The sequence below is a fragment of the Schistocerca cancellata genome, chromosome 3, assembly GCF_023864275.1.
Source record: "Schistocerca cancellata isolate TAMUIC-IGC-003103 chromosome 3, iqSchCanc2.1, whole genome shotgun sequence".
Classification (NCBI taxonomy): Eukaryota; Metazoa; Arthropoda; class Insecta; order Orthoptera; family Acrididae; genus Schistocerca; species Schistocerca cancellata.
Window position 1 is genome coordinate 580,399,327 of NC_064628.1, and position 26,790 is coordinate 580,426,116.

Genomic DNA, 26,790 nt, shown 5'->3' on the forward strand with positions numbered 1-26,790 from the left:
CGAGATACAACAGAGCGTCGTTCCACCAGCCTAAGGTCCGTAGAAAAAGACTCGCAACCTTGAAGCACCACAGACTCACCCCAATCCGCGTATCATATCTGTGACAACAATCCCTCCCCTTTTTCACGATATTACAAAACGAGCAGTCCTTCTTGGAACTATTTGACGTCCTCCGTCAATAATATCTAGCTATAATCCCAGACCGCGCAGCAGTACCCCAGAAGAGGATAGAGCTCATAAATATCTATATTTACTATTTTCTTATACAGTACATTACGTTAGCGGGAAGAATTATTGTTTAAGTCGCTCTGTACGCTCGGTAATTAGTCTGATCCTGCCTTCGCGGTCTCCATGAGCGCGACAATTTTTAAGTAGGCTTTCTCGTAATAATTGGCATATACCTTCAAGGGTCTTGCACTTCAGGTTTTCTGCCATGCCCGTGACGCTCTCTAATGTGCCAAACGTACCGGTAACCATACATTCAGTATCTTCTGATAGTCTTATTTGGTACGGATCCCACACACTTGATCAGTATTTTAGGATTGGTCCGACGAGTGTTTTGTAAGCAATCTTCTCTGTACACACATTGCAATGTCCCAGTATCATATCAATGAATGATAGTCTACAACCTGCTGTACCTGCGACTGAGCGTAAGTAATAATTCCATTGACATCACAAATCGTTACATTCAGGTTTCTGTGTGTGACTTGACTGATGCCATTTGTGAGTCATTCACATCGTAGTCATAAGTTTTTTTTTATTTTTCGCTTTGTGAAACGCACGATTTTACATTTTTGAAATTTAAAAGGGAATTGGCAATCTGTGCTTCATTTTTTAATTTTGTCTACATCTTGCGAGCTGTCGTTTGTTTAGCGCAGAGAAACTCGCAGTCTGCCCTGCAAATTTTGTCTCGTCACCTGGGCAACCAACTACTGAGCAGTATTTGGACGAAGAATGGTCACGATACAGCGTACTCAGTGACAATCAGATTCGAAAGAGAACAACGAAATATTGGTCATGCGTAATAATATCACATTATTAATAGGCTCATTCTTGTCTTTCACTGTAACGACCGGGTTAGTATTACCAATAACTTCCGATTACGTTATGAGACGAGATGCAGGGATTGTAGATTTTCGCTTCGGCTCCAGACCAGTCCCATACATCAGCCATATAATCTGTATCTATATGTTATACTACGCAGCTTTGATCAGCAATACGAAGAGAATGTGGAAAGACAGTCTTACACCATAGCTTTTTCATTGAATTGTGTATTATTTTTATATCGATTTCTTAACGCTATTGTACAGTTATGGAAAGGTAACTACTTTCAATTTTATCGTTTACTGCTAATGTTAAAAGATGCACCTTCAAATAAAAAACGATTGTATATATTGGCTGTGTGGTCCCGCAATATAACAAATTTACTTGGTAATATGGATACAATGACTATTGTTACTGAATCTTGAAATGATGCCTGCAAGAAAAGGTTAAGTTCTCAGAAGCGCCTTCAGTGTTAAGTGGGCATAAGAAGATTAGCTTCACTTTTCCTCATTTTTCTACACAACGTCCTACACTATAACCTGCAATAGGAAAAAAAGGAAGGGGTGTATCAGATTTAAGGACCATTAATTGAAAAAATATTTTCTTTTCTTTTTTCTTTTAAACGAGAAAACGCCTCAGTTGTTGCAGTATCGTATAATTCTAACATTTGTGTTCCACGTATAAATTTATGTATCGATCACAGACAACATTTACGGCCCTACTTCATTCTCTTCCAGATAAAAAATCCCTTTCGATAAACAACTGAGACAGGAAATTATATTGAATATATTATACACGTATCTTCTTCGTCATATCAGAAAATTTACACACCAGAGAGACTGAAATGATTTGCGTTATTTTAATATGCATCAAACGTTTAGGAGTGATAGATCTTGTCATGGACAACAATTGTTGTTAAAGACAAAATGTTCTCTGACGCTTTCTGGCGAACCTACGTATTGTTTTGTATGTGTTGTGTCCCTGAGAGGTGGTTGGCCAGATAGGTACTCTGTAGCACTCTTATGTCTTATGTGTTGCTTATAATCCAGTCATCTGCTCCGTGGTAGGCTCAGCAAAATTAAAGTTACTGATTTGCTTCTAAAATCTCTTTCTCCACTTAGAGACACTCATTCTTAAGGTTTTCGTGTTGTTTCTAATTAGCATGCAGCATACCTGGTTAGTAGACGCTGTTCGTTCAGTGAAATGTACTCATTCAGGGACCAGAAAATACTACAGAATGCGTCGCGTTACGGCAGACTGTCAAGAAACATTTTGTCTCCAACAGTGGTTGTTCCGTAAGGGTGATCTATCACCCCCTTATGTTTGATACAAGGACCTTCAAATACGCTGTATATTTTACAATATAAAAACATAGCACTTTTTTATTATTCGCATGCTTTGCTAAGACTTCCGCTGGTTCATGGCTAATACAGAAACAGTACATTGTGGATATTGGATTTATAGCTTATTTCCGGTGGTTTACATCCTGCTGACATGCGGGTATATGATTGCTAATTCTTTTATAAGGTCCGATAGATCGCGAAATGAAAACGACGGTGAAAATGTATTATTTGCAACATTTAGCTACACCTTCCAGCAACTTCTCTACATAGTCTCCGCTCCGACTTATGCTTTTGTTGCATCGCGGTACCAACTTTTTCAATAAACTCGTCATAGAAGGCAGCCGCCTGTGCTTTCCGCTAATTCTCTATGCTGGTCTACGGCTCATTGTCTTTACCAAACTGCTGTTCTCATAGCCAACGGTTCGTGTGAGTGAAGAGATGAAAAACAGAGGGATCCCGGGCTGTACGGTGGGTGATCGAACACTCTCCATCAAAATCCAGGAGCGCCTTCGTTGCAGCTGCAGTGCATGGCTGAGCATTGTCATGGATGACAGTGCCTGATCAAAACATTCCTCTTCGCCTGTTCTGAACTGCCGTTCATAGATGATTTACTCGAATCGCCTGATGCAGTCCCTCAACAGTATCATCGTCTAACACTCACTTCCTTCCCAGGTATCATGAAGGTCTGACGACCTGCTTCATAGTTCCTGCACCATTTCGACACTTTGCTGTCACGATGCCGTAAGACAGCATAATAATCACTGAATGGCCTCACGAAGATCTTTCCATTGGACGCCAGTTCTTAACTTGAGATTCGAATCATTAATTGTTTCTGGAGACGCCTCACGTCGTTAGGAGGGGATGGCTTGATTAAAATGAGGACTGAAAAATATGTTTGCCTCGAGATTCGATCCCGCGACCTCTAAACTTCCAGGCACAAGCTTTACCGCTCTACCAACATTTTTTGTGTTTTTTACAGCTTAACTATCTACTCATATAAGTAAATTTAAGCTTAAAATAAAATGAAAAAAATAAAAAATAAAAACTATCCGTGCTTGGCACCACCAATATTTAGCCTAGCATAAGTAAATTAACCCTCTCTCCTCAGACGCTGCCCCTAATTATCCCAAAAATGCTCCCAAGATGATAGGATCTATGATTCTACAGTTTTTTACATACTTACAATTAGTAAATGTGTGCAGATGAAAATTCTACAAAACATATATTACAAAAGAAATGTTATTCAAACGATAAACAAAAATAAAATTTGTATATTAATTGTGCAACTTCAACTAAAAAAGTCTTTCTTCAAGAAATGGTGTAACTGGATTTTTCTTGCACATTGCCATTGACGTGTTCTATCTCCAACAATGTCGTGTAAAAATATTTATGAAGACTCATTCCGCTTTGGTAATGTCTCAGTGAATGCAGCTTTTTATGAATAAGCCAATCTCTTTATATACGAAGACAGTAACTTGTTCTCGAAAGAACAGTTACTGTTGATGACCGTGCAGCTTTTCCATGGAATAAATGATGACTAACTGACAACCTCAGCTGCCGACAGGTGTTGTTGATGTACCTCGAATGTCTATAAGGTACAATACATATGTAGAATTGTGGACAGTTGGGAATGTGAGTCTCACGGGAGGCGTGCAAGGGATAAGTCCCTGCAGTCGCGCTCTTCATCTGTGTCCTCGGTGGATCGGATGGATAGAGTGTCTGCCATGTAAGCAGGAGATCCCGGGTTCGAGTCCCGGTTGGGGCACACATTTTCAGCTGTCCACATCGAGGTATATCAACAACACCTGTCGGCAGCTGAGGTTGTCAGTTGGTCATCATCCAATCTCTTTACTTCCTCACTGCTTACGATTCCGGACTTTCTGTCTTCAACGTGATGCTCCGCGGAACGTCAAACTGAGCCTGGCTTTCCCCAACTAAGGAGGGCGGGAGGTTACCGAAAGCACTGCGTAAGTAATTTACGAAGATCGTACAGTACCTGAGTGTGCGTTTGAGGGCGTTCAGAGCTTTTTGCACATACCACCGGTGGACTAATGAAACTCAGATTTCACCCTTCACCGAAGACATAATCAATGGTCGCTCGCTTGAATCGTGTAATCGCACCATATTTTGTGAGTGGAAAGTAATAGTCATCCGGACAGAGGAGCGTACGAGGTTCAGTCACTTCAGGTGTGACGCCGTGGTAACAAGCTAAGATCTGTGTCAGTCGCCAAGCGCCGGACGACGGCACACACGTGAAGCGATATTCATCGGTATCCAGCAGGCGACAGTCGGAGCAAAGGGGTGAGTCCCTTAATGCGATAGCGTGGAGCGAGTGCCTCGTAGTTTTTTTCCGGTGGCTTGATATTACATCGCGCTCACGGTGGTGGACAGAAAGTGACGGTGTGCCCAATTAGTTGGGTACTTGGTTTCTAACGCATTACGCGGAACCGGCCGCAGAAACGTGGTGTAAAAATCTTTTGCCTTCGCTTGGTGTGTTGTGGGGATATCCGAGGAGATCACATTGCTGTACTCGAGAAAGAATGTCGATACATGGGAGATTTGTGTCACGACATGCGGGACGTGAGAGACCGGCGTCAGGACCTCCAGTAGATGACTTGTGAGGCAGGCGTGTTGACTTGTCTATCGTTTCCACATATTGCTCATATAGAGAGCAGCTGACCGTGCCCGGACGTAAATCAATCCCATCACGCTGGGACAGGGTGAGAACGTCGTAACGTACTTTAAATACGTGTCCCGTGTATAGGAAATAACAGAAGGCCGTCTGAAGTCTGTGATCTATCACCTCCGATATGGGGACGACCTGCGCCACGTGATTCAGTTTCGACGCCACATAGAGCTTAAAGTATTCCAGCTTCTGGTGCACCATCTAGAGCACCATCTTTAGTAACCGTCGACAATTTGCCACGGCCGGTCCGCGGACATTCTTTGTAAGCGACTGCTAGACCACCAGGCCCCAATTGTTTATAGATTGTTCTATACGCTTTGATGAGAGAGTTTATATTAGGATATGTGACACACATGGTCGTTATTTTGACTGCGTTGATGGTTCAAATGGCTCTGAGCACTATGGGACTTAACTGCTGAGGTCATCAGTCCCCTAGAACTTAGAACTACTTAAACCTAACTAACCTAAGGACATCACACACATCCATGCCCGAGGCAGGATTCAAACATGCGACCGTAGCAGCAGCGCAATTCCTGACTGAGCGCCTAGAACCGCTCGGCCACTCCGACCGGCAATTGCATTGACTTACAAGCTTAAATTATTGACCCCGTCAAGAGACCATAGAACTTAGTATTTGACATCAATTTCAAGATAATTCCTCTACACTTTCCTAAGAAGAAAGGGGTCTTAACAGACGGACAAACAGACAAACGGATAACAAATGGCAAAAATGTAACATAATTATAAATTCACAATTTCTTCCCTTTACTCTTACAGTGAAACATCGCTTCTTGCCGGATTTTTTTATTTTAATTCGACAGAAAGTAACCTATAGGTTTTGAAGGCTGAGTTTGGAAGTATAAAAATATATGACATAAATGATGGTATCTTTTGATTTTATTGACTTAGAAACTTAGACTTTCTGCAGCGCGAAGGGACCATACACATTAGTATGGGAGGTAAATTTCAACTTGATATCTCTATCCGTTCCTGAGAAAAAGGGGTCTTAACAGACCGGCAACGAAGTCACTTGGTGAGTGGACCAACCACAGCCGCAGAAATCCATTCGAATGACTAAATAACCGCCACAGCTGCCCTAACAAGGCTGGTTCGAAACTATTTTTTTGAAATTTATTGGCTTTCGGGAAGTGCCCATACATCCATCTCAATAGTGGAATGTCAGTTATGGGGATACGGACGTAAGGACAGCACACAGTCAGTCCCCGAGTGGAGAAAATCTCCGACCCGGCCAGGAGTCGAACCCGGCCGCCTTAGCAATTCGCCGTACTGACCGCGCAGCTACCGAGACGAACTTTACTAGCACATTCGTGACTGTCAAGTCAACTCTTCAGGTGCTTTAGAGTTAACCTTTATGGATACAGAAGCCGAGCCTTAATAAAACATAGCCGGCTGCTGTGACCGCGCGGTTCTAGGAGCTTTAGTCTGGAACCGCGCTGCTGCTACGGTCGCATGTTCGAATCCTGCCTCGGGCACGGATGTGTGTGATGTACTTAGGTTAGTTAGGTTTAAGTAGTTCTAAGTTCTAGGTGACTGGTGACCTCAGAAGTTAAGTCCCATACTGCTCAGAGCCATTTGAACCATTTAAACTTGTCGCCTTGACATCAAACTTTTGCGGTTTCCATTCGAAAGCTACTTCCTTTCGGCAGCTAATAAAGTAGTTGCGTAGAATCAGCTTTCATTATGCGTCCCTTCCTTACATCCCTCTTTTACAAACGGACGTTATACCACGCCATAGACATAAATTTGAAGAAAAGAAAAACGTTGGGACGAGAGCGCTGTGAAGAAGATTCGCCCGCTTTGCAGTCTAGTACCGTTACCACTTAACCACGACGCAGTGCGTTTTCCGCATTGCTGTGTGTTGTACTTTCCACCTGCTTAGCTGAGTGGAGCGGCACGGTAGCTCAGCGTGTCCGGTCAGAGGGTTAGCTGCCCTCTGTAACAAAAAAATAAAATAAAAAATAAACTGAGTAAATGGCTCAATAATGATCTTCAACGGGCGTTAGAGGACGTCCGCCACGAACAATTCCAACGAACTATAACGAACAAAATGAGATTTTAAAAAAAAAAGTGGTAACGTGCTTGTCTCCCATGCAGCGGGCTCAGGTTTGATTCCCGGTCGGGTTGGAGATTTTTCTCCGCTTGCGGACTGCGTGTTGTGTTGTCCTCATCATCATTTCAGCCTCATGACCGGCACGCTAGTCGTCCAATGTGGCGTCAACTATAATAAGACTTGCATTTCGCGGCCGAACTTAACCGGACGGGGCCTCCCGCCCAGCAATGCCACAAGCTCATTTGATTCTTTATGTTGGACTTGTTGTGCTTCGGCAGTTCTCTGTTTCTATATTGCTTTTTTTTTCGCGGTTGAGTACACCTTCTTCCTGTTTTCGTGCTTGATCTGTGTTTACTTTTTAATGGGCTGCCGACTCAGCCCTCTTACGACTACATCTGAGGTCCGGCAGCCACGTAGTGAACGTCGGCGGTGTTGTTGCAGGGAGCTGGAGCCGGTGCGGGTGCGGCCGCCAGCGCGACGCCGCAAGATGACTGCCGGCCGACGCCACGGCATCGCCGCCTCGTCTGCGTCTGCGAGCGTCGCGACGCCCCACCCGGCAAGCGGACTGCCTCTGCGCCCCTTGTGTAGCGAGCTGCACGGCGACTCGAACGTTTAGGAACGATGCCCGCTACCGTGTGTCCATTCTGCCTTGCCTTCTTCGCCACCGGCGTCGGCTAAGTGAGCTGAACACTTTTTTTTTACTTTTTTTTTCGTTGGTACTTGTCGTGTGACACATCAGGAGCGAGGTAAATACTTTCTCTGCGCAATTTTCATACAAAACCGCTAACGTACCATCCAAAGAAAGGGTAAATTTACGCACTTTACATATTTTGTACTATAAAATATATAAATATAAATATAAATATAAATATATATATATATGTATACATCTATAAATTTGTGAAATATTAGTATCGGTGTTTAATATATCGTTGTGGTAAATGTTTCAAATTTTGTGTGATATATTCTTCGTGAGAAAACGTACAAGATATACTTCTCTATTTTTCCGCATAAACGTCAGATCGGTGACCTAAAGCTCCGTTACGTGCAGTTCACAAAAGGGCTAGCGGAGCTACTTTTTGGAGTTTAGAGGGTCACTTGTGTCTATTTTTAAAGAGGGGGAAAAATAAAGTATTTATTTGACGTCGTAGTGTCTAGAGAATTTGTGTCCGGAATATTTTGTTAAGAGGTTTACTGCCAAAGTAGACGTCGTCTCGCGACTATATTTTTCGGAGACCGACCCGACAGGACACGCGTTTCCGACGTAGTGAGCAGGGGGAACTCGGTAGTCCCCCCCAGGAGATGGCTTCACCGCAGGGCCGCAAGTCACTGCTGTCGCTCGGCAACTGGACGAACTTCATGGGCAGGGACGGCCACAACAACAACAACAACAACAACAACAGCAACCACCACCAGCACCACGGCGTCAACAACAACAACAACGGCGGCGGTGGCGTGCGCAATGAGCGCAGCGGCAGCTCGTCGAGCCGCGACTTCTGGAGCCGCGTGTCCCAGCAGATGTCCTACATCGACGGCAGCACGCGCAGCAACTCCATCCTGAGCACGGGCAGCGGCTACCAGCCGCAGGCGCTGCCGCCGCCGCTGCCCCCGCACGCCCACGCCGCCGGCGCGCCGCACCACCAGCAACAGGTGAGCCACTTGCTCCTCCTCCCTACTCCCTTGTTTTTCACTCCTTTCTGTACTAATGTGCAGACAGTGTTTGGTCCTAGTGTTATAGCCATCCTTTTAGATATTATTACAGAGGTTATACACTGAAGCGCCAAAGAAACTGGTATAGGCATGCGTCGTATGTAAACAGGCAAAATACGGCGCTGCGGTCAGTAAAGCCAATATAAGACAACAGCTGTCTGGCTCAGTTCTTAGATCGTGTGACGTCCTCTGAAGTGGGATTCGTTACGTCACATACAAAAAAATTACATATATATTTTTATTTTTAATTTATCAGCATGCTTCTTTCTCTCAGGGATATTGTCTTTTCTTGTCACTTTTACTTACGTGCATAAGTAAATATGAAACGGGTTCTTGAAGGGCCTCAGTTATTCATGTACCAACTTTAGATTTTGAACGTGATGACTAAAATATAGTTGCCATTAACTGAATTGAATGTAATTTTGTTAATTTCTATTTATTGATTGCAAAGCAAGGCTTGAGAGAATTTCGATCGTTGCCGTGGAGCGGCCAAGATAAAACTTACCGAACTCATGGAATCTGTACAGTTTAAAAACATGAACTTTAACGTAAATTAATTATCTGTTGCAATTTAAAAAGGTTCTTATAACGAAATCTCTCGCATTTACAGTTACTGTTAACACTGAAAAATAAATTAATACTTCGGCGCGTAATGGCCGACCAGAGGCTGCATCGGAAGATGAGCTTCTCGCAGCGCAAACTACTGAAAAAACGCTTATTAAAAATAATTAGCCACTGCGAGCATTTGAGGTGACAACTATTACAAAGAAATTCATTTTGTAATAATAATAACAAGTTTATTTTAGCAATAAATACGAATAACTTACATAAAATATGTGTAGCCGCTCAATGGCTGCCTTCCATATAGTGAAACAAAACAGTGCGTGTACCACAAAATACGTCCTTCCTCCTCGGTCGTACAATCGCGTCTCTTTCGATCCTTTTTCATTTTCTTAGACATTAAATAAAGATGCTATCCCTGCATATCAGTTGTTTCAAGAACATTAACTATACGTTTTACACTAATTGTATTCATAAAATACGTAAACTACGATTTACAACCGCTAAAAACGTCAATATTTATGTGACGTACCGTCACAATCGGTTACACAGCTACAATGGCTGTTTATCAAGATTTAAGTGAGTTCGACCGTGGTGATATAGTCGGCGCACGACCGATGGGACCCAGAATCTCCGAGGCAACGATGACGTGAGGATTTTTCCTTACGACCATCTCACAAGTGTACCGTGAATATCAGGAATCCGGTAAAATATCTAATCTCCGACATCGCTGCGGCCGGCAAAAGTTCATGCAAGAACGGGAGCAACGACGACTGAAGAGAATCGTTCAACGTGACAGAAGTGCAACCCTTCCGCAGACTGCTGCAGATTTCAGTGCTGGGCCATCAACAAGTGTCGGCGTGCGAAAGATTCAACGAAACGTCATCGATATGGGCTTTGGAACCGAAGGCCCTCTCGTGTACCCTTGATGACTGCACGACATAAAGCCTTATGCCTCTCCTGGGCCTGTCAACACCGACATTGGACTGTTGTTGACTGGAAACATGGTGCCTGGTCGGACGAGTCTCTTTTTAAAATATCTAAAGCGGAAGGACGTGTACGGGTATGGAGACAACCTCACAAACCCGTGAACCCCGAATATCAACAGGGGACTCTTCAAGCTCGTTTGAGGCTCTGTAATGGTTTGGAGCGGGACAGTTCGAGTGATATGGGACCCCCTGATACGTTTAGATACGACTCTAACAGGTGACACATACATAAGCATCCTGTGCCTACTGTGCATTCCGACGGATTTGGGCAATTCCAGCAGGACAATGCGACACCCCACACGTCCATAATTGCTACAGAGTGGCTCCAGGAACACTCTTATGAGTATACACACTTTCGCTGGCCACCAAACTCCCCTGACATGAACATTATTGAGCATATCTGGGATGCCTTGTACCGTACTATTCAGAAGAGGTCTCCATCCCCTCGTAATCTTACGGATTTATGAACAGCACTGCAGAATTCACAGTATCTATTCCCTCCAGCGCTACTTCAAAAATTAGTCGAGTCAATGCCAAGTCGTACTGCGGCACTTCTGCGTGCTCGCGGGGGACCCTACACGATGTTCGGCAAGTGTACCAATTTCTTTGGCTCTTCAGTATGTATATATATATATATATATATATATATATATATATATATATATATATATATATATATATATATATATATATATATATAATCAGTAGGCCGGCGTGAAATGATCTCTAAGTTCAGTCAGGGACCCAGCTTCACGGAGTATAACGTGCAACCTACGTCCGGTGTTACTGGCGAAAACCTTAACAGCATCTTCGGCAGAGAAGGAGACCTTCGGAATGGTGGAGATGGCGGGTGAGGCAACCCATCCTCCCTGGGGATAGTTAGGGGAGGAAACCACTGCCTTGTGGAGAAGAAGGATCTTCAAAGGCTAAGGAAGGAAACCCTGAAAGAAAATCCCCACCTGTTTTAGGCCCAGCAAGTCAGCAGCTGAGAAAATATATACTGCTTTCAAACCTAAACCAAGCCTCAGATGGAAGAATGATTTAGTATCTACGGACCACGATCACGAAAGTCAACACCATTAACAGGAAATACTCAACAGGACACAGAAAGTATCCAGTTTTTACAGTCAAATTGAAAATCTTCTCTGGGATAATAAAATGCCACAAAATGCAAAAACGACCATGTACAGCACCTATTTAGTACCAATCATAACAGGTGGTTTATAAACATGTATCCTACTGAAAATGACCTCAGCAGAATTCAAGCGACAGAAATGAGATTCATTAGAACTATGAACCAAACAACTAGAATGGACAAGATCAGGATTGAGGTGAGTAGAAGTAGCTGGTCTCGATGTACCTGTTACCAGTGATATAAAGAAACGCAGGCTTCAGTGGTATGGGCACGTAGTGACAATGAACGGCGAAAGACCTGCCAAAAGTTATTTCAAACTGAACCTTTTACGAATAAGACCATGGGGAAAACCAAGAAAACGCTGGATACAGATTGTAAGATCAGATGTGGAGGAGAAAGGACGCAATTGGGAACTTGTCCTGGAACAGAGGATGTATGAAGACAGAAGGAGGTGGCGAGCTCTTGTACGCCACAGCCGGGAAACTGGAGTTGGAAAACGATGGTGATTAATTTTTGTACATATGGCCCACTTCAACGTTTCAGCGCAAATATCTCTGGCACAACCACAGATACTGAAACACGGCTTTTGCGGGTATGAATGTTAGGCAGGGGGTCAATAAATACTATGAGACATTCTAAAACGTTAGCAAATATTGTTTTCAACCCAAACTTACCGTTTTTTAAAAAATGTATACCCTTTATTATTTCTTGCGCAATCAATGTAGAGCATCACAAAAAGAATGACGCTGGTTGTATCGTGGTACGTCACTCACATTCAGAGAAATTGCAAAACGAAGTTGGCGCTTGAAATAAGCGAAACGCGCCGCTATTACACAACTTGAGATGCGGGCGCGAACCCCACATTGCCCTTAATTGCTACGTGACTGATGTACTGCAATGCGACAAACGGTGTACTTACTGCTATTTACTGGAAATATTACAAATTTCCAGTCACACTCAGTGAAAAATAAGAAAGTATTTACTCGTTCGTGCATTACGATCTTTACTACTGTACTAGAAGAGTCATAACGGTAACGAAATACCGAATATCACCAGCCAGAGGCCGGCCGGAGTGGCCGAGCGGTTCTAGGCGCTTCAGTCTGGAACCGCGCGACCGCTACGGTCGCATGTTCGAATCCTGTCTCGGGCATGGATGTGTGTGTTGTCCTTAGGTTAGTTAGGTTTAAGTAGTTCCACGTTCTAGGGGACTGTTGACCTCAGATGTTAAGTCCCATAGTGCTCAGAACCATTTGAACCATTTTTGAAGAGCCAGAGTAAATATAATTAATGACTGACCAAGAATCTAACAGAGGGGTAAATGTTACTTGTACTACAGATATACGTACAGGACGTCTCACTGAACATTTGTGACGCGATTACGTTAGAATTGGATATTTGCACGTGGTGAAACGTTTAAACGTTTAAACAAATGTACAGCAGTGCCTAAAAAGCAGACATACGTCTTCTCACAAACCCACAAAATGGACGCTGGTATGCAGTCACATTTCTCATAGCAGAAACGCTACGACGTATGTTGGAAGAAATCGCCATTAACATGGAAACACAGCTGTGAACGCTCCGACACTGTTCGCGTTAATGCTGTCAGTGTTTCTGGCGTTACTGCGACACATGTAGCGGTAACACGGACTTTCACGCTGTCCACTCTTGTTTGAACTTCTCATACACCAATTTTTCATATTTTTCACACGTTCCCAGACTAAATGGTTTATCACACTGAGCAGTATTGTTCCGTAGTGTGTACGTAGAAAAATAACACACGCAATAGGGAAACCTTTATGAACGTATCAATTTTTGTGGCAGGAAACAGTATTATTGCATTCGGCCCTTGTGATAGCAGTGAAAGTAAGGTTACGTACGTCAATAACATTGTGATTACGAGCAAAGTGCGGTTCACGCTTACATCTCAGAATGTCCAATAGCGGCGCGTTTCGGTCATTTCAAGCGTCAATTTCGCTCTGCAATTTATCGGAATGTTATTGACGTATTGCAATGCAACCAACGCCATTATTTTCGTGATATTTCACGTTACTGATTTCATAAGAAATATTAATGGGTGTGCATTTAAAAAAACGTAATCTTGTGTTGAAAAGATATTTGCTTACGTTTTCTAATGTCTCATAGTATTTATTGTTGTCCCAGATATATGGGGTGAGTCATTTGCCCTTGTCGCCTCGTTTTATGCAGCCTGCAGTGCCTTCAAATAACATGTGCAGGATTGCAGAATTTTGAAATTCTCTCATTCGCTACACGCAAACTGTTAGTGCTATAGAAAAGATGAACAACATATTTTTGTAGGAAATTTGATGTAGTTAAATTTTGTACTGGGATATATTTTCTCTGGAGGCCATGGTCCTCCAGTTATTCAAGAAAAACTCGTTTGAAGGTCACTTTCTTGCGTTTTTCGTGAACAATTCGAAAAGTATGGCCCGTGTTAACTTCTGTATATGGCCATTAAAACAGGATACTTCTGATGTATCTTATTTACTGACGAAGCCACATTTACCAACAATGGAAAGGTAACATGCACTATTGGCCAGATAACATGCACTATTGGTTTGTTGACAATCCCTGTTGGCTTCTCAGGTAGAATGCAGGCGTCCATGGAGTGTAAACGTGTGATGTGGGATAATGAACCATCGGCTCATAGGCCCGTGTTTCAAAGACGGAACTCTGAACACGCACAAGTATCTCAGGTTCCTAACAGGCCATCTTTCATGGATGCTAGTACACGTTCCCCAGCAGAGTAGAAGTAACTCGTGGTACCAAACTGATGTCTTTCCAGCCCATAGTGTACAAAGTGCTACAGTATGTCTTCACGAATTGTTTTCAACTCTTTGGATTGGACGCATGAGATCTGTACCTTGTCTGGCCCATTGCCCGTATTTGACGCTTGTAAATGTTTTCTGTGGGAAAAAATGGAAGACGCTACACCCGATGATATGCAACAATGTATTACTGCAGCCTGCTCGGACATATCCGCTGAAATGCTAGCACGTGTGCAGCAGTCGTTCCATACCACACTGGAAGCGTGTATTGCCGCTGCTGGTGGTCATTCTGTACACAACCTGTGATTGTTAATTGTCTCGTTACTGGTCACAATCCACATAACAAGTGTATGCGTTTATGTTGTTCTTTAGTGTGGGCTACCACAGGTATTGTACACACATGAAAAAAGTTTTGCATCACCCCGGTTCCCAGAACTCCTGAATATAGACGCTGACTGTGGATGTTGTATCACAGACACAGTCCCTTTGACTATTCAGTGATGTCACTAAACACGCCCAAAGATGTAACCAACCATACATGAGCAGCACCTATTAGATGGAGGGGATCTGACAGCCGACCAGTTCCAGTCATTCCACCAGGAAGGCGGTACACGGCTCGTGTTGTCTGTAGTTCAACCATGCCTAAACGGTCAATGACGCGGTTCGATGGCGTGCGCGTTGTTACTTTGCGCCAGGAAGGGCTCTCAACAAGGGAAGTGTACAAACGTCTCGGAGTGAACCAAAGCGATGTTGTTCGGACATGGAGGAGATACAGAGAGACGGGAAGTGTTCATGACATGCCTCGCTGTCAGCCCAGGAGGTACTACTGCACTGGATGACTGCTGTCTATGGATTATGGCTCGGAGGAACCCTGACAGCAACGCCACCATGTTGAATAATGCTTTTTGTCCAGGCACAGGACGTCGTGTTACGACTCAAAGTGTGCACAATAGGCTGCTTGATGCGCAACATCACTCCCGACGTCCATGATGAGGTCCATCTTTGCAAACACGACACCATGCAGCGCGGTGCAGATGGGTCCAGCAACATGCCGAATGGACTGCTCAGGACTGGTATCACGTTCTCTTCATCGATCAATATGCCTTCAACCAGACAGTCGTCGGAGTCATGTTTGGAGACAACCCAGTCAGGCTGAACCCCTTAGACACACTGTCCAGCGAGTGCAGCAAGGTGGAGGTTCCCTGCTATTTTGGGGTGGCATTATGTGGGGCCGACGTACGCCGGTGGTAGTCAGGGAAAACGCCGTAACGGTTGTACGAGACGTGAATGCCATCCTCCGACCGATAGTGCAACCATATCGGCAGCATATTGGCGAGGCATTCGTCTTCATGGACGAAAGTTCGCGCCCCCGTCTTGCAAATCGGGTGAATGACTTCCTTCAGGATAACGACATCGCTCAACTAGAGTGGCCAGCATGATCTCCAGACATGAATCCTATCGAACATGACAAGTTCTGTTTATGGACGACGTGACCCACCCACCACTCTGAGAGATGCACGCCGAGTCGCCATTGAGGAGTGGGACAATTTGGACCAACAATGCATTGATGAACTTGTGGATAGTATGCTACGACGAATACAGGCGTGCATCAATGCAAGAGAACGTGCTACAGGGTATTAGAAGTACCGGTGTGTACAGCAATCTGAACCACCACCTCTGAAGTTCTCGCTGTATGGTGGTAAAACCTGCAATGTGTGGTTTTCATGAGCAATAAAAAGGGCGGAAATGATGTTTATGTTGATCTCTATTCCAATTTTCTGTACAGATTCCGGAACTCTCTGAACAGATCTGATGTAAAACTTGTTTGGTGTGTATATAAGGGTCGATGTGAGAACTTTCCGAAATACGATGTCCCCTAAACGAATCTCGTTAGAGTCCTGCAACAAACACCATTGACATTCTAATTTATCCTACTTTTAGTTTGTTAATGTCAATAGGCGTTATTTCATTTGAAAAAGGGTATGTTTACATAAAAGTATGGCTAACAATGGCAACCCCTGGCTACCAATCCATTCTGTGAAAGCTGTACGTCAGTATCACTATCCATTTCCGCAATATAGGCGGTGTAAGTTTTAGGTGATTCATCCGAGAGTGAGAGAGAGTGAGAGAGAGAGAGAGAACTCCTAAAGTCAGTTAACATTTGAAAATGCACTTATTCACGGAATAATGTAGGTAGAGAATCCTTGGCTGTAATGCAAAGTTGCAGAGTTACCTTGGGGTTCATGGAATACCACGATACGGCCAAATCATTACCAACGCCCCCCACCCCCCCTCCCCCCCCCCGCCATGTTTCACTTTTTGGACGTGAACTCGCCCAAAAGGTGGAAACAGTGTGAAACAAGACTCATCCCTACCAAATGATAATCCTCTTCATGAACATCTGACACGATCACTCAACACACACTTCCCTCCGCGGTTGATGTTTTTCCACTTTCCTTACGTAAGGTATAAGTCTTCGATACGGTGCCCCTTGAAACCACTACTGGTACCTACGTCAAGTACAATAATGCAACCTGCAGGCTTGGCTAACCTCTGCATTTATGTTCAAGCGAGCATTTCTCACGGTATTTCCATACGTTTGTCCAACCCCTGTACCTCCTAAGAAACGCAGCGACCAGCTTCTTTCTCCTGCTATGATTGATTTCTTTGTCACTAGTTCTTATCTGCCCTGTGCTGTTCAGATGTTCATTATGTTCTTCGTCTCCTCAAAAGAAAATTGGAGACTAACTACTTGTACCTTCAGCGTGTGTATCTGGGCAATAGCTATCTCTTTGTTTCTTGCCAGGATCGCCAAATCATTGGCGAATGCAGGGCAGTTTTACACTGTTTTTTGAACCTACAATGTGAACTTCTTTCAGCAGCACTTTCCCGTGTAATTCTTTATCCTATTTTCGGATGAGCTTCTGTAATTGCGGTCGGTCCATCACCCTTTCGGCCCCCAGTTTTAATTGAAAATGCTTTGGATAGTTCACTGAAGATTATCTGTGTCTGCTTGATAATTTCTTCCGTTTTGGGATCCATCCGAAGACGTCAGACAGTACTTCCCGCCAGACAGAACCCCAGGTTTTATTAAAAGCGACAAAGACTAGTACTGTATAGTTAGACATGTAGTTTTCCAATACTCTTTAGACTCCATTTGCTGCACCAGCCTGGACTGCAGTACTTTGGCGAGTATCTTGTAAGTTTGAGGTATGACAGAAATGTCATGGTAATTTTCGACGTCAGTTATATTTCCGTTTTTGTATACAAGATGAAACAGTGTTGTTTTCCATTCACAAGATACTATTCCAGTTTCCCGTATCTTTACCATATCGTGAGTCGGGGCATTAAAGGTGATTTTTCCTTCATTTTTGAAAATTTCTTCTGTGATCGAGAATGCGTCGGTGGCCTTGTTGTCCGCAACTATACTCCTAAGAATAAGGATTATCTGCATTTATCTCGGGGTCTTTCGCAGTTAAGCATTTTCGTGAAGTTCTTAGCTAGGGTTCAAAGTGGTCCAAATGGCTCTGAGCACTATGCGACTTAACTTCTGTGGTCATCAGTCGCCTAGACTAATTAAACCTAACTAACCGAAGGACATCACACACATCCATGCCCAAAACAGGATTCGAACTCGCGACCGGATCTGTCGCTCGGCTCCAGACTGTAGCGCCTAGAACCGCACGGCCACTCCGGCCGGCCTCAGCTAGGGTCTCTCAGTTTTATTTCTTGTTCACTGGCAGTTTCTCACTATCCCTCTTCAAACCTATTGGCTGATACCGATTTACATGTTGCTTGAAGGTCCTGTAAAAGTTCCTGCTGTAGTTTCTTTTCAATTCTGACTCAATGCTATTTCCTTTGGCTTTACGGAACGTCCTTGGAGTCTGCTTCCGCAATTCTTTGTGCTCAAGAATGTATCCTCTGTTTTGTCTGGGTACCATGCTTTGTAGGCCATTGATTCATTATTCCTTAGTTTGATTAAAAAAAACTGCAAAAATACATGAATATTAAATATATGTTATCTTTAGTCAATTTAAAAACACACTTTGTTGGGATATTGGCTGATATCTCAGAGGTAATGTTCTCAGATAGGGTGTGACAACTGCCATAGGCACTAGACAATCGGTACGAGAATCTTCGTAACTACCTGAAACTTAACATTGAGTTACAAGTACCACATATTTTAGAATATTTTACACATACGAAGATAAGTCACAGAAAGATCTTTTGAATTGTAACCTGTCACTCATCCATCCACACAACGGGCATACAAAGGTGCAAAGAAACCATTAACCATACAAAGCTACAGAACGACACCACGTGTCCAAAACCTGATATTTAGGAAAACAAATACATACTGGGCCTATAGCTTCTATAAATCGTGGTGTCAACTCAAATAGTATTAACAATGTGTGTATAATGATTGTCACTGCACTTAGTTCTATCAGAACCCAAACGAACATCCACAGCAATTTGAGGCACAGACCAAGTTCCGTTTCGACAAGGATAAGGGAATACATCAGACCTTTCCCTTACATGGAACCACCCTTGCATTATAGATTAAGCAACATAGGGGAACCATAGAAAATTTAACTCTGACTGATTGGACTGGACTTATGATCCATTACTCCCGAATGTGAGTTCAGTGTTTGACCACTACTCTACCTTGCTCTGCCGGAGTACAAACATAAGTCACGGAATCGATCTGTTGCTTCGATTTGATTTGATTTGCTTTTGACAAGGAAGCTAAAACAACTTTGGTCTAACCCGTCACTGCCCGCACCAAAGCTGAGTTTACTATGTGGTATCTGCATTACCCAACCAATGCTCTTAACTAGTTCAAGGTGTTCCTTTATCAGATTTTTGTTAGACACATTTTTTTCAGGTCTAGTTGTCCCGAAGATTTTGTACCTTTTGCTCTCCAACGCCATGCATTCGAAGATTAGGTGTGATGTAGTTTCTTCACCCTCATCACAGATCCTACATTTAGCGTCTTCTTCCGTTATATCCATTGTGTGTAGGTGTTTTTTTGAAATTCCCCTGGCGCCTCATCGGTCTAGTCATGAGTTTAATCTCTTTCCTGTTCAATCCCAGGGTTACACAGCTTCTTTTAAAACATGGCTTAGGCATCATTACCTTACCATGTTTTTGTTTATGGATCTTAGTCCAACATTATGGGTGCTGTTTTCTAAGCCAGTTCTGTAGTTCTAGTTTGATCGTAGCCTTGATGATTGTCAGGACAGGTTCTGGTCCAATAAATGGAGTGATTGCCCCCATCCTGGCCAATCTGTTGGATTGTTCATTGCCACAGATCCCTGAGTGGCCAAGGACACACACTAGGTTTACCCTATTGCGTCCCCGTAGCTCCACCAGAGCCCTACGGCATTCTACAACCATCTTAGATCTCGTTGCAGGAGTTGTCAGTGATTTCAGGGCTGCCTGGCTGTCTGAAGAGGTGTAGATGCTACGGTCCTTGTAGTACCTACTCATATTCGCCTCTACACATGCCCTGATTGCAATAATTTCAGCCTGGAATACGGAGGCCAGTTTTCCTAGAGAGATTATGCTCTCCACTCTTGGCTGAACCCCGTACACCCCTGCCTCAACGCCTTGGTCTTGATTTTGATCCATCGGTGAACCAAAAAATGTCCCCTGTATGGTGTCGAACTGTTTTTCCCCACTGTTCCCTGCTTCCAGTTATTATACAGTAAGGCTTGTTGAAGCAGTTGGAAGTAATTATATAGTCGGCCGGCATTTCCCCAGCCATTCCTATATTTACTTAACTCACTATCTTAGTGTGTGAGTCTGGATATGCCAATGAGATCCAGTTTTTACCAGTTTTAAGTCTGTATGCCCCAGCTGTTGCCTCCATCTTGACCCAAAAGTGTAGTGGAGGCATGTCCAGCATGGTTTCCATCCCAGTGGTTGGTGTGCTGCTAAATCTGCCTGTTATGGCTAAGTAGGCCAGTCTCTGCACCTTAGGAAGCTCCTTAGCTGCAACACACTGTTCTACCTTCTTCCACCACACTATGGGCCCCAGGAAATCCTACGTCTAACCACCGTGGTGTATATCCAGTGCATACTTCTGGGGCTTAGGCCCCTGTTTTTAACCACAAGCCCTTCTGGTACTCACTACAGTACCTTTCCCCTTAGAGCAGATGCTCTTAATGTGAGGGGTCCATGTTAGTTTCTCATCTAAGGTTACCCCTAGATATTTTACTATCCACTTCACAGGTAGAGTTTCACCGAAGAGCTTTAGATTCCAACTTGAGTGTTGGATATGCCTCTTTGTGAATGGAACCACATCAGTCTTCTTAGGATTAACCCACAGATCCGGTTTAATGCACCAGTGTTGCACAATGTCCAATGCACCTTGTGCCATATTTCTAACTGTGTCAGTAAATTTGCCAGGTATTACTATGAGAAGGTTATCTGAGTATCCCTGGCGAAAGCATTGTCTGGAATTTTGTTCCTCAATGAGTTCGTTCACCACTAGGTTCCACAACAAAAGGGACAGAACTCCTCCTTGTGAGCAACCTCTAGTGGTGTTAATTATCTTTTCATTCATCATGGTAGCCTCTACCTTCCTTCAACTAAGAATGGCCCTGGTGCACCCACATATAGTAGTCCCTAGGTCATGCACCTTTGCTGCCCTTACCATGGAATCTAAGGTGTTACTGAAGATCCCCTCGATGACCAGGAAGATGCAGAGGGCTATTTCTTGTAAATGAAGTGCTTTCTGCACCCTCCCAACGAGTTGATAGAGAGCTGTCTCACATGATTTACCTGGTTGATATGCATGTTAGTTTGAATGTAGAGGGTCCCTAATTAGCCTCCTCTCCTCAATGTACACATTAACCAGTTTTCCCAATGTTTTTTAAAATGAAGGACAGACTGATTGGTCTCATATCCTTAGCCTTGGTGTGATTAATTCTCCCTGGCTCTGGAATGAAGACAACTTTCAGTGCCCTCCAAGCAATGGGAATGGTTTCTACTGCTAGGCTAACACTGAATAACCTGCATTCTCCCCTACCCGTTGCAGGAGAGTTGGAAAGATTCCATGTCGGCCAGGTGACTTGAACGGTTGGAATGTTCCCACTGCCCACTGGATTTTATTGAAGTCCACACACTCCTTGGCCAATTCCTAGTCCTCTCTTCCAGTGCCTGACAACCGTTGTCTCTCTGAGATCACATTCTGGTCTGTGTTGTCCAGCAGAGTATATTGAGGAAACTGAGTTTGAGGAGCAGTTCCAGCGTCTCATGTGCTGTCTTTGTATATTCCCCATCCTCCTTCCTCAACGTACCTCCTGGATTAGTTGGTACTCTAGTAAGGATTCTGTGAAGTCTGGCTTGAGCAGCCGTGCTCTCCACTTTCTCGCAGTATGCCTTCCAAGATGACTCCTTTGCTTGTGTAACTGCAAGGTTGTAGTTGACAAGGGTCTCATGATATTTTGGCCATTGTTCTTTACGTCTCGCAAAATTAAACAGTCTTCGTACCTGTTTTCTTTGCGTTTACAAATTATTATTCCACCAAGGCACACTCCTATTTGTGCACTTATTGATAATTGTGCAGTTGTCCTGATATGAGTTCACTATGGCAGAGGTAACAGCCTCTGCTACTTCCTCAAACTCTACCGGATTCCGTATCGAGGATTTAATTTCCGATAAGCTTAAGCCAAGGTGCCTCCTATATGTCTCCCAGCCTGTTTTAATGGGATTAATATAGGTAATGGTTTCTCTGATTTCCATTTCAACCTTGAATTTAATGTACATGTGGTCCGATGAGGGTGACTCTAACGCCATATGCCATTGTTTGACATAGCTGCCCATCATCATGGAACTGAAGGTTATGTCAATTACTTCTTCCCTTCTGCTATTCCTCAATGTAGGTTCATTGCCTCTATTGAGGACCTCCAAGTTGTTAACTAAGAGAAATTCAAGAAGTTACTCACCTCTACTGTTGGTGTCCTTTAAGTTCCATACTAGGTTGTGGGCATCGGCATCACATCCAACCAACAGTTCGTCACCTTGCCGAAGGCAAGCTTCTATCAGTCTCCTCACCTCCATAGGAGGAGGAGAGCTGTCTTTGTAAGGAAGGTAAACTGTGGCCAAAACAATTTCTCTAGTGATACCACCGACCGAAGTGGCCTGCGGTTCTAGGCGCTGCAGTCTGGAACCGTGAGACCGCTACGGTCGCAGTTTCGAATCCTGCCTCGGGCATGGATGTGTGTGATGTCCGTAGGTTAGTTAGGTTTAACTAGTTCTAAGTTCTAGGGGACTAATGACCTCAGAAGTTGAGTCGCATAGTGCTCAGAGCCATTTTTTTTCTAGTTATACCTTCCTCACATTGCTGCATTCTGATGGTTACTAGGTCCCTGGAGGAGACATCCATCATTGGCATGAAAGAAATTCCATTTCTTAAATAGATGCATTTTCTGGAGTTTCTTAGATTTCTAGCATAAATCAGCCACCGAGGCCCGATACGCCCCCTTTGTATAAGTGGGATTCTTGTATTAGGGCCACCCCCACTTCCTGTCTCCCCAGGCAGCGGCTCAGGGCAGCGGAGGCCTCTTACTGTGCTGCAGATTAATCTGCAGCATCTCCAGTCTCCGTCTTGCTGCCATCGTTGCCTTTGAAATCTTTGATAACACTGACGGTGACCTACGAGAATCCTAAAAACAATTTTAGTCTTGTTCTCGCATCGCCTTCATTGACTTCTCTCTGGCCTCAACCACCAGCGTTCGTCTTTCCAATACAACCTTCTGGTTGATTACTCTGCAGTCCTCTATAGAAACTTTCGAGTTCTGGAGCCCTATTTTTTCTAAAAGAGTCTTAGGGGAAACATCCTTAAGGATCTTTGGTACCCATATTGAGACCTTTGCGGTCTTAAGAAGCTCCACTGCTGTCTTGACATCCCATGGGGATGTCAAGGGCACCTTGTCCTTAAACCATTCCACCGTGTGCACCCCATCACAGAAAAAAATGAGGGCACCACGATCTAGATAGACACTTCTGAAGTTTGATCCCGGACTAGTGCCCCCCCCCCCCCCCCAATCTTTTCTAAGAGTGCCATCTGTACAAGTTCCTCCTGCTGAGAGGTGATGGGTACCAGTGGATAGCCTTTCTGGATAACTGCCATCTTAAAAACTGAGACTGCAGTGCTATAAGTCTGTTTCCCTATTTCTTGCGTCGTTTTTTTCTGGGCTAGCTTATCCAGGGAGGAGGGAGTCTTAGATTCATCACTTATCCTCTTGCTGCCTGTCTTCGATGTTGTGTATTTCTGCGTATCCCGTTCAACCTAAGATAGTTTCTACTCGGGGTATTACGCTCAAGTCCTTTTAATTCCCTCCACTTGTCTTTGGGAAGCCATTCTGTCCCTCTTTTTGTCTCTGTTCCCTGAGAAGTTTCCTCCTCTGAGCCCCAAAGAAGGCTTTAATCTTGATCTAGTCCAACTTCTCGGTTACATTTCCCACTTCTTACTCAGGTCTAGACCATGATTCAGTAGCGATAATGCCTTCCATCAGTCCTAACCCCGATGCTTGGGTGTCTGAGGTCTCAGTTTGTTTTAATTTATTTTCTTTAGTCGTGTCCATCTTGGGCCCACGAGATTTGTGGTCCAAACCACGAATACCCCGCGCGGTGTAAGACTACTTACTCAGGGAGGTTGCCCGGTATCCCTGAGCTCCGTTTGCAACACATCTTCCCATGTGCCACGCACTCCTCAGCACGAATTACATCACACCTTGGGTTGGGTCAGGGAATTGGGTAACGACTAGTAGTGTATAGGGAAGATGGGACGTTGTGGGACACTCTTAGTCTGATCCATCAGCTAAGGCGTTTCTGGCAGTGGGTCCTCTATCTTCGGCATAGCCCTCAGCTTCACGTGGATACGCAAGCCTCTCCACCTTCATGGACAGTGCTTCGTCAAGGTGGTGTTCCCCGGAGAGGATCTGTTGCTTCTCTCAGATGCATTTTGTTCATAATATAATGAATTAAGTTCCACTCGACTGTACTTTATTTAAGTTATTCATATAGCATTATCGGTCTTTCGATTATACAGTCCCATCTTCAAATGTCCACTCAAAACTTCTTTATGGACATCAGAAGATGGAATTGTATGGACTCAAAGATTTGTGAGTATAAAGTTCGCGGTTGATTTGGCACACCGTTTTAATCTTCCCCGAAGTTTCAAATATAAAGTGTATTTACCAAATCAAGCATTTCTCCAAAGACTGGATTTCTCGAATTTAATGACACATAGTGACATCTGTTTACTACAGTGTGCGCCATATTTTCAGCTAACTGAATGAACTGTAACATTAATGGTTGAAATGGCTCTGAGCACTATGGGACTTAACATCTATGGTCATCAGTCCCCTAGAACTTAGAACTACTTAAACCTAACTAACCTAAGGACAGCACACAACACCCAGCCATCACGAGGCAGAGAAAATCCCTGACCCCGCCGGGAATCGAACCCGGGAACCCGTGTAACATTAATGCCTTTTCCACGTCGTCTCTTGAGGTGTGTAAGTTTCATGTTCCATTCCGACATCACTGCCCTGCTATTTCTGTTTTGTATGTTCTTTCATGCGTACATTGTTACACTTCTCAAACTCAGGTTGGTACTTTGCATACCACGAAGCGGTCTGGACAACCTCAACTCCCGTCACCCCACCCGATCCCTCTTCTCTCCATCCCATCCGTAACAACTGAGGTGGCACAGTTCTCACGTACCGAAGCACTGCACCACAGACAGCATCGCTTCAAACGGTGCGGGAATCATCCGAGTGAAGAGCTGGTGTGATTCCATACAGTCTGTCCCAGGATGAAAGATCATTTGAAGTAAAAAGTCTAGTAAACATGGTCTCCGAAATGCATACCTTAAGAGCCATGAGCTCTTCTCCAACTTCGATACTATGAAACAAATCTTTTCTACTGAAATCTCTTTCCTTTAGACGTTTTGAGAGGCGGTAGTATGGACGAAAACGAGGAATAAATTCCCAGTAAACATAGACTCTAAAGGGCATATCTTAAGAGCTATGACCACTCTTTCATCTTCGCTACTGTGAAATACATCTCTTCTGTTGTACAAGTGCTCATAGCTCTTAAGCACTACATGAAATACATCTCTTCTGTTGAACAAGTGCTCATAACTATTATGGACTACATTCCAGAGCCCATTTCTACCAGACAATATTTCTTGTTTTGGTCCCTATTGTCTCGTTCCAGAATATGGAAAGCAAAGAGATTGCAGCAGAAGATATTTGTTCCGCAGTACCGAAGATGAAGAAGTGTACGTAACTCTTAACGTTGAGCCCATGTCTACTAGACCTTTTTGCTTCGAATGATCGTTCGTGTGATAGCCCTAAATATAGATCATTCCTCATTGGACATCCTGTGCAATTCGTCTCTCGCGCGTCTGTTCTTTGTAACAGCACCTCATACTGTGTCGAAGGAGGTTGCTCGGTTGGTGTACAGGTGTCGTGCTCTGTGTGTGCACAGTCATTTATTTACTTTTACGTGGGTGGTCCCATATCTCAGCTCAGACAACTCACTGTATTACTTTGGTCATACCATATCTCATTCCAGACAACTCGCTGTTCTACTGATTTTGTTCAGAAGTCCTGAAATTGCCTTGGGCAACACGTCTGTAAAACGGTTCTTCAAAAGGGATTTCATTTCCACGACCACAATCCTGATAGCTAGCGCGATTCTTTTAGAGAAGCCAGCCATTTCAGTGTTGCCATTTCGGTGTTCCTCGTCAATTGCTAACGTGGTATTTCTCTGTTTATCTTCTATTTCCCAACGTACTAAAATGGTGCTTGAAGAAAACTGAATGTATGATTCGCTATACAATGCTTTCTTTGCTGATGCTTTCTAGTAGACCTCGCTGCAGTCCTACCTCTTTCAACATCTCCGTCCGCAGCTCGTGGTCGTGCGGTAGCCTTCTCGCTTCCCACGCCCGGGTTCCCGGGTTCGATTCCCGGCGGGGTCAGGGATTTTCTCTGCCTCGTGATGACTGGGTGTTGTGTGCTGTCCTTAGGTTAGTTAGGTTTAAGTAGTTCTAAGTTCTAGCGGACTGATGACCATAGATGTTAAGTCCCATAGTGCTCAGAGCCATTTGAACCATCAACATCTCCACGAAAATTTGAACCACTTCGATATCATGAAACATTGTTTAAAAAGCTTAGAGAACTAGCTTTTGCCACACACTACACACTGATTCCACTGCCACTAAAATTCGTCTAGCGCAGGGACCGAAAAGACAAGGTAAGAGAAATTATGGCTCGTATGGAAGCACTTAAACAGTTTTATTCTCCTTACTCCATCCGCGAATGCAACACGAAAGGAAATGACCAGCACTGACACAAGGTATCCTCTGTTGTTATTGAGTACGTTTGTAAATGTAGAATTTTACTTACATTCATCATTGGGATGAAGCGTCATTTCTGTATTATGTAT

General features: G+C 43.9%; 1 protein-coding gene across 1 annotated transcript in view; it reads left to right on the forward strand.

Annotated features, from left to right (window-relative positions):
• The window catches only part of LOC126176438 (myb-like protein AA), a 271,565-nt gene that overhangs the window by 181,784 nt on the left and 62,991 nt on the right, over positions 1–26,790 (forward strand). The window contains exon 2 of the mRNA XM_049923595.1: positions 7,586–8,794. Within this exon, the coding sequence (XP_049779552.1) occupies positions 8,447–8,794 (348 nt within the window). The 5' untranslated portion in view covers positions 7,586–8,446. The remainder of the gene's footprint in view (positions 1–7,585; positions 8,795–26,790) is intronic.